General features: G+C 49.6%; 1 protein-coding gene across 1 annotated transcript in view; it reads right to left on the minus strand.

Moving 5' to 3' along the window:
• Window positions 1-9520, minus strand: part of myo10l3 (myosin X, like 3) — a 250853-nt gene that overhangs the window by 136904 nt on the left and 104429 nt on the right. The window contains exon 16 of the mRNA XM_065019717.1: window positions 2573-2655. Coding sequence (XP_064875789.1) covers window positions 2573-2655 — 83 coding nt within the window. The remainder of the gene's footprint in view (window positions 1-2572; window positions 2656-9520) is intronic.

Here is a 9520-nt window from a genome sequence, read left to right on the forward strand (position 1 = left end):
TTACTCTTACATTAACACAGTACATTAACAGGGTCAGTATTACATTAACCCAGTGACTTTAGTACAGGGTCAGAGGGTATTACATTATCACAGTGGAGTGACTTTAGTACAGGGTCAGAGGGTATTACATTAACACAGTGGAGTGACTTTAGTACAGGGTCAGACATTACTCTGTACATTAACACAGTGGAGTGACTTTAGTACAGGGTCAGAGGGTATTACATTAACCCAGTGCAGTGACTTTAGTACAGGGTCAGAGGGTATTACATTAACCCAGTGGAGTGACTTTAGTACAGGGTCAGATGGTATTACTCTGTACATTAACACAGTGGAGTGACTTTAGTACAGGGTCAGAGAGTATTACTCTGTACATTAACACAGTGGAGTGACTTTAGTACAGGGTCAGAGGGTATTACATTAACAGGGTCAGTGGAGTGACTTTAGTACAGGGTCAGAGGGTATTACATTAACACAGTGGAGTGACTTTAGTACAGGGTCAGAGGGTATTACTCTGTACATTAACACAGTGGAGTGACTTTAGTACAGGGTCAGAGGGTATTACTCTGTACATTAACACAGTGGAGTGACTTTAGTACAGGGTCAGAGGGTATTACTCTGTACATTAACACAGTGGAGTGAGGGTTTAGTAACAGTGGGTCAGAGGGGTATTACATTAACACAGTGGAGTGACTTTAGTACAGGGTCAGAGGGTATTACATTAACACAGTGGAGTGACTTTAGTACAGGGTCAGAGGTATTACATTAACCCAGTGGAGTGACTTTAGTAGGGTCAGAGGGTATTACATTATCACAGTTACATTACAGGGTCAGAGGGTATTACAGTGGAGTGACTTTAGTACAGGGTCAGAGGGTATTACATTAACACAGTGGAGTGACTTTAGTACAGGGTCAGAGGGTATTACATTAACACAGTGGAGTGACTTTAGTACAGGGTCAGAGGGTATTACTCTGTACATTAACACAGTGGAGTGACTTTAGTACAGGGTCAGAGGGTATTACTCTGTACATTAACACAGTGGAGTGACTTTAGTACAGGGTCAGAGGGTATTACATTAACACAGTGGAGTGACTTTAGTACAGGGTCAGAGGGTATTACATTAACACAGTGGAGTGACTTTAGTACAGGGTCAGAGGGTATTACATTAACACAGTGGAGTGACTTTAGTCACAGGGTCAGTGGGTGACTTTAGTACAGGGTCTATTACATTAACACAGTGGAGTGACTTTAGTACAGGGTCAGAGGGTATTACATTAACACAGTGGAGTGACTTTAGTACAGGGTCAGAGGGTATTACATTAACACAGTGGAGTGACTTTAGTACAGGGTCAGAGGGTATTACATTAACACAGTGGAGTGACTTTAGTACAGGGTCAGAGGGTATTACATTAACACAGTGGAGTGACTTTAGTACAGGGTCAGAGGGTATTACATTAACACAGTGGAGTGACTTTAGTACAGGGTCAGAGGGTATTACATTAACACAGTGGAGTGACTTTAGTACAGGGTCAGAGGGTATTACATTAACACAGTGGAGTGACTTTAGTTTAGTACAGGGTCAGAGGGTATTACATTAACACAGTGGAGTGACTTTAGTACAGGGTCAGAGGGTATTACATTAACACAGTGGAGTGACTTTAGTACAGGGTCAGAGGGTATTACATTAACACAGTGGAGTGACTTTAGTACAGGGTCAGAGGGTATTACTCTGTACATTAACACAGTGGAGTGACTTTAGTACAGGGTCAGAGGGTATTACATTAACACAGTGGAGTGAATTTAGTACAGGGTCAGAGGGTATTACATTAACACAGTGGAGTGACTTTAGTACAGGGTCAGAGGGTATTACTCTGTACATTAACACAGTGGAGTGACTTTAGTACAGGGTCAGAGGGTATTACTCTGTACATTAACACCGTGGAGTGACTTTAGTACAGGGTCAGAGGGTATTACTCTGTACATTAACACAGTGGAGTGACTTTAGCACAGGGTCAGAGGGTATTACTCTGCACATTAACACAGTGGAGTGACTTTAGTACAGGGTCAGAGGGTATTACTCTGTACATTAACACAGTGGAGTGACTTTAGTACAGGGTCAGAGAGTATTACTCTGTACATTAACACAGTGGAGTGACTTTAGCACAGGGTCAGAGGGTATTACATTAACACAGTGGAGTGACTTTAGTACAGGGTCAGAGGGTATTACTCTGCACATTAACACAGTGGAGTGACTTTAGCACAGGGTCAGAGGGTATTACTCTGCACATTAACACAGTGGAGTGACTTTAGCACAGGGTCAGAGGGTATTACTCTGCACATTAACACAGTGGAGTGACTTTAGCACAGGGTCAGAGGGTATTACTCTGCACATTAACACAGTGGAGTGACTTTAGCACAGGGTCAGAGGGTATTACTCTGTACATTAACACAGTGGAGTGACTTTAGCACAGGGTCAGACTGTGGGTTGTTCTGCTTGTTTATTCCAGAGGAACATCTAGCAGCCGTTCCATGACCAGGGGACACACACACACACACACACACACACACACACACCTGCTGTCCTTGAGCATGTTTAAGACGTCGTCTCTGAAGGTGTCTCGGTTCTTCTGTAGGACCCCTCTGACGTCATACAGAACCTGACAGAGTGGGGACATGTTTCAGTTAGTTCACCTGGCAGGGGACAGGACAGTGTATGTTCACTGGGGACATGTTTCAGTTAGTTCACCTGGCAGGGGACAGGACAGTGTATGTTCACTGGGGACATGTTTCAGTTAGTTCACCTGGCAAGGGACAGGACAGTGTATGTTCACTGGGGACATGTTTCAGTTAGTTCACCTGGCAGGGGACAGGACAGTGTATGTTCACTAGGGCCATGTTTCAGTTAAGTCACCTGGCAGGGGACAGGACAGTGTATGTTCACTGGGGACATGTTTCAGTTAGTTCACCTGGCAGGGGACAGGACAGTGTATGTTCACTAGGGCCATGTTTCAGTTAAGTCACCTGGCAGGGGACAGGACAGTGTATGTTCACTGGGGACATGTTTCAGTTAGGTCACCTGGCAGGGGACAGGACAGTGTATGTTCACTAGGGCCATGTTTCAGTTAAGGCACCTGGCAGGGGACAGGACAGTGTATGTTCACTGGGGACATGTTTCAGTTAGTTCACCTGGCAGGGGACAGGACAGTGTATGTTCACTAGGGCCATGTTAGACATGCTGAAAGAGAACGAGCCTGATCTGAAGCTCAGTGAGAGTGCGGCTAAGAGCAGGTGAGAGGAGTCGACTGCTGTGTTAAGACAGGCACCTGTTGACAGTTACTCGGCCCCTGGTCTTAACAGCATAGCAGCGACAGATTCCTCCCTCCTACTGAAGTACTGCTCTCCTGGCCCAGGACAGGAAGCGTTAGAGGTATTGATTCCATAGACATCTATAGCCATATACAAAATTACCCATGACAGAGACGTGCTTATGAGTTTAATGATGGTGCAGCTTCACCTCGGATGAGGACTTCCTGAGTTACTATTTCACCTTGTGTTATTTATGGTGAAGCGACCTCTAAAATACAGTTGGAGAAATCTACTGAAGGATGTGACTGTCCTCCATGTGAACTAACAAAGCCCTTCCAGGCAACACCGAGCCCTTCCAGGCAACACCGAGCCCTTCCAGGCAACACCGAGCCCTTCCAGGCAACACCGAGCAGCAGGGGAGTTGGGGTCTGGGGAGAGGAGGGACAGGGATCACAGTGTCTCCACAGCCTCCTCTCCTAGGGGAGTTGGGGTCTGGGGAGAGGAGGGACAGGGACAGGGATCACAGTGTCTCCACAGCCTCCTCTCCTAGGGGAGTTGGGGTCTGGGGAGAGGAGGGACAGGGATCACAGTGGCTCCACAGCCTCCTCTCCTAGGGGAGTTGGGGTCTGGGGAGAGGAGGGACAGGGATCACAGTGGCTCCACAGCCTCCTCTCCTAGGGGAGTTGGGGTCTGGGGAGAGGAGGGACAGGGATCACAGTGTCTCCACAGCCTCCTCTCCTAGGGGAGTTGGGGTCTGGGGAGAGGAGGGACAGGGATCACAGTGTCTCCACAGCCTCTCCTAGGGAGTTGGGGTCTGGGGGAGGAGGGACAGGGATCACAGTGTCTCCACAGCCTCCTCTCCTAGGGAGTTGGGGTCTGGGGAGAGGAGGGACAGGGATCACAGTGTCTCCACAGCCTCCTCTCCTAGGGGAGTTGGGGTCTGGGGAGCGGAGGGACAGGGATCACAGTGTCTCCACAGCCTCCTCTCCTAGGGGAGTTGGGGTCTGGGGAGAGGAGGGACAGGGACAGGGATCACAGTGTCTCCACAGCCTCCTCTCCTAGGGGAGTTGGGGTCTGGGGAGAGGAGGGACAGGGATCACAGTGTCTCCACAGCCTCCTCTCCTAGGGGAGTTGGGGTCTGGGGGGAGGAGGGACAGGGATCACAGTGGCTCCACAGCCTCCTCTCCTAGGGGAGTTGGGGTCTGGGGAGAGGAGGGACAGGGATCACAGTGTCTCCACAGCCTCCTCTCCTAGGGGAGTTGGGGTCTGGGGAGAGGAGGGACAGGGATCACAGTGTCTCCACAGCCTCCTCTCCTAGGGGAGTTGGGGTCTGGGGGAGGAGGGACAGGGATCAGCCTCCTCTCCAGTGTCTCCACAGCCTCCTCTCCTAGGGGAGTTGGGGTCTGGGGAGAGGAGGGACAGGGATCACAGTGTCTCCACAGCCTCCTCTCCTAGGGGAGTTGGGGACTGGGGAGCGGAGGGACAGGGATCACAGTGTCTCCACAGCCTCCTCTCCTAGGGGAGTTGGGGTCTGGGGAGAGGAGGGACAGGGACAGTGTCTCCACAGCCTCCTCTACAGTGGCTCTCACAGTGGCCTCCTCTCCTAGGGGAGTTGGGGTCTGGGGAGAGGAGGGACAGGGATCACAGTGGCTCCACAGCCTCCTCTCCTAGGGGAGTTGGGGTCTGGGGAGAGGAGGGACAGGGACAGGGATCACAGTGTCTCCACAGCCTCTCCTAGGGAGTTGGGGTCTCTCCTAGGGAGTTGGGGTCTGGGGAGAGGAGGGACAGGGATCACAGTGTCTCCACAGCCTCCTCTCCTAGGGGAGTTGGGGTCTGGGGAGAGGAGGGACAGGGATCACAGTGTCTCCACAGCCTCCTCTCCTAGGGGAGTTGGGGTCTGGGGAGAGGAGGGACAGGGATCACAGTGTCTCCACAGCCTCCTCTCCTAGGGGAGTTGGGGTCTGGGGAGAGGAGGGACAGGGATCACCGTGGCTCCACAGCCTCCTCTCCTAGGGGAGTTGGGGTCTGGGGAGAGGAGGGCAGGAATCACAGTAGTTCCACAGCCTCCTCTCCTAGGAGAGTTGGGGTCTGGGGAGAGGGGGGACAGGGATCACAGTGGCTCCACAGCCTCCTCTCCTAGGGGAGTTGGGGTCTGGGGAGAGGGACAGGAATCAGGGTGGCTCCGCAGCCTCCTCTCCTAGGGGAGTTGGGGTCTGGGGAGAGGGACAGGAATCAGGGTGGCTCCGCAGCCTCCTCTCCTAGGGGAGTTGGGGTCTGGGGAGAGGAGGGACAGGAATCAGGGTGGCTCCACAGCATCCTCTCCTAGGGGAGTTGGGGTCTGGGGAGAGGAGGGACAGGAATCAGGGTGGCTCCACAGCCTCCTCTCCTAGGGGAGTTGGGGTTGGGGGAGGAGGGCAGGAATCAGGGTGGCTCCACAGCCTCCTCTCCTAGGGGAGTTGGGGTTGGGGGGGAGGAGGGCAGGAATCAGGGTGGCTCCACAGCCTCCTCTCCTAGGGGGGTTGGGGGGGAGGAGGGCAGGAATCAGGGTGGCTCCACAGCCTCCTCTCCTAGGGGGTTGGGGGAGGAGGGCAGGAATCAGGGTGGCTCCACAGCCTCCTCTCCTAGGGGGGTTGGGGGGGAGGAGGGCAGGAATCAGGGTGGCTCCACAGCCTCCTCTCCTAGGGGAGTTGGGGTCTGGGGAGAGGAGGGATAGGAATCGCTGCTGCTCGGCCTTGGAAACCCATTTCATGAAGCTCCCGACAAACAGTTCCTGTGCGGACGTTGCTCCCAGGGCAGTTTGGAACTCGGTAGTGAGTGTTGCTTCCAGGGCAGTTTGGAACTCGGTAGTGAGTGTTGCTTCCAGAGGCAGTTTGGAACTCAGTAGTGAGTGTTGCTTCCAGAGGCAGTTTGGAACTCACTAGTGAGTGTTGCTTCCAGAGGCAGTTTGGAACTCACTAGTGAGTGTTTGGAACTCAGTAGTGAGTGTTGCTTCCAGAGGCAGTTTGGAACTCAGTAGTGAGTGTTGCTTCCAGAGGCAGTTTGGAACTCGGTAGTGAGTGTTGCTTCCAGAGGCAGTTTGGAACTCGGTAGTGAGTGTTGCTTCCAGAGGCAGTTTGGAACTCAGTAGTGAGTGTTGCAACTGAGAACAGACCATTTTTAGCACTCGGCGGTCCAGGCACTCCCGTTCTGTGATCTTGTGTGGACTACCACTTCGTGGCTAAGCCATTGTTTCTCCAAGATGTTTCCACTTCACAATAACAGCACTTACAGAACTGACTTGTTGGAAAGGTGACATCCTAAGATGGTGCCACGTTGAAATCCACTGAGCTCTTCAGTAAGGCTGTTTGTCTACGGAGAATGGTGGTGTGATCGATTTATTACGTCAGCAACGTGTGTGGCTGAAATAGCCGAATCCACTCATTTTAAGGAGTGTCCACATAGTTTTGTATAGTTTTGTATAGTGTACGCTACTGCTACTGTCTATTATCTATCCTGTTGCCTAGTTACTTTACCCCTACCTACAGTATACTGCTGTTACTGTCTATTATCTATCCTTCATCCCTACCTATACTCCAGAATGTTATGAAGAGTGATCAGATGAATTGCAATCAATTGCAAAGTCCCTCTTTGCCATGCAAATGAACTGAATCCCCCAAAAAACATTTCCACTGCATTTCAGCCCTGCCACAAAAGGCCCAGCTGACATCATGTCAGTGATTCTCTCGTTAACACAGGTGTGAGTGTTGATGAGGACAAGGCTGGAGATCACTCTGTCATGCTGATTGAATTCAAATAACAGACTGCAAGCTTCAAAAGGAGGGTGGTGCTTGGAATCATTGTTCTTCCTCTGTCAACCATGGTTACCTGCAAGGAAACACGTGCCGTCATCATTGCTTTGCACAAAAAGGGCTTCACAGGCAAGGATATTGTTGCCAGTAATATTGCACCTAAATCAACCATTTATCGGATCATCAAGAACTTCAAGGAGAGCGGTTCAATTGTTGTGAAGAAGGCTTCAGGGCGCCCAAGAAAGTCCAGCAAGTGCCAGGACTGTCTCCTAAAGTTGATTCAGCTGCGGGATCGGGACCCCACTAGTACAGAGCTTGTTCAGGAATGGCAGCAGGCAGGTGTGAGTGCATCTGCACGCACAGTGATGCGAAGACTTTTGGAGGATGGCCTGGTGTCAAGGAGGGCAGCAAAGAAGCCACTTCTCTCCAGGAAAAACATCAAGGACAGACTGATATTCTGCAAAAGGTACAGGGATTGGACTGCTGAGGACTGGGGTAAAGTCATTTTCTCTGATGAATCCCCTTTCTGATTGTTTGGGGAATCTGGAAAAAAGCTTGTCCGGAGAAGACAAGGTGAGCGCTACCATCAGTCCTGTGTCATGCAAACAGTAAAGCATCCTGAGACCATTCATGTGTGGGGTTGCTTCTCAGCCAAGGGAGTGGGCTCACTAACAATTTTGCCTAAGAACACAGCCATGAATAAAGAATGGTACCAACACATCCTCCGAGAGCAACTTCTCCCAACCATCCAGGAACAGTTTGGTGATGAACAATGCCCTTTACAGCATGATGGAGCACCTTGACATAAGGCAAAAGTGATAACTAAGTGGCTCGGGGAACAAAATATTGATATTTTGGGTCCATGGCCAGGAAACTCCTCAGACCTTAATCCCATTGAGAACTTGTGGTCAATCCTCAAGAGGCGGGTAGACAAACAAAAACCCACAAATTCTGACAAACTCCAAGCATAGATTGTGCAAGAATGGGCTGCCCATGAGTCAGGATGTGGCCGAGAAGTTAATTGACAGCATGCCAGGGCAGAGTGCAGAGGTCTTGATAAACAAGGGTCAACACTGCAAATATTGACTCTTTGCATCAACTTCATGTAATTGTCAATAAAAGCCTGACACTTATGAAATGCTTGTAATTATACTTCAGTATTCCATAGTAACATCTGACAAAAATATCTAAAGACACTGAAGCAGCAAACTTGGAAATTAATATTTGTGTCATTCTCAAAACTTTTGGCCACGACTGTTCATAGTCAACTGGGGCTCTCTCATGCCGTCCTGGGGGTGCGTCACCTGGGTGGGTTGATTCACTGGTGTCTGGGTTGGCGGCCTGTCTGGGTTGGGCCTTGTCTCCCCCTTGTGGTTGGGGCATCCTTTGTGGGTCGGGTTGGGGCCAGGGCCTTGACCCCTCCTCCAGGTATTTATGCTGCATTAGTTTATGTGTCGGGGGGGTAGGGTCAGTTTGTTATATCTGATATCCCTGTCTGTCCTGGTTCTCCCCCCTATGCCTTACTATTATTCAACCATCTGGTCATTTATGAACATTTGTTGGGGCCACAGAAGAGTGGCCACCCCACATATGCTCCTGACCCCTCCTGCTATCACCCTGTACCCCTGCACAGCAACTCAGTACTGGTACTCCCTGTATATACAGTAGCCATGCTATTAACTGGTACTTCCTGTATATAGCCATGCTATTAACTGGTACTTCCTGTATACAGCTATTAACTGGTACTTCCTGTATACAGCTATTAACTGGTACTTCCTGTATATAGCCATTAACTGGTACTTCCTGTATATAGCCATTAACTGGTACTTCCTGTATATAGCCATGCTATTAACTGGTACTTCCTGTATATAGCCATGCTATTAACTGGTACTTCCTGTATATAGCCATGCTATTAACTGGTACTTCCTGTATATAGCCATGCTATTAACTGGTACTTCCTGTATATAGCCATGCTATTAACTGGTACTTCCTGTATATAGCCATGCTATTAACTGGTACTTCCTGTATATAGCCATGCTATTAACTGGTACTTCCTGTATATAGCCATGCTATTAACTGGTACTTCCTGTATATAGCCATGCTATTAACTGGTACTTCCTGTATATAGCCATGCTATTAACTGGTACTTCCTGTATATAGCCATGCTATTAACTGGTACTTCCTGTATATAGCCATGCTATTAACTGGTACTTCCTGTATATAGCCATGCTATTAACTGGTACTTCCTGTATACAGCCATGCTATTAACTGGTACTTCCTGTATACAGCCATGCTATTAACTGGTACTTCCTGTATTTAGCCATGCTATTAACTGGTACGTCCTGTATATAGCCATGCTATTAACTGGTACTTCCTGTATATAGCCATGCTATTAACTGGTACTTCCTGTATTTAGCCATGCTATTAA

This window comes from Oncorhynchus nerka, linkage group LG1, assembly GCF_034236695.1.
Source record: "Oncorhynchus nerka isolate Pitt River linkage group LG1, Oner_Uvic_2.0, whole genome shotgun sequence".
Lineage (NCBI taxonomy): Eukaryota > Metazoa > Chordata > Actinopteri > Salmoniformes > Salmonidae > Oncorhynchus > Oncorhynchus nerka.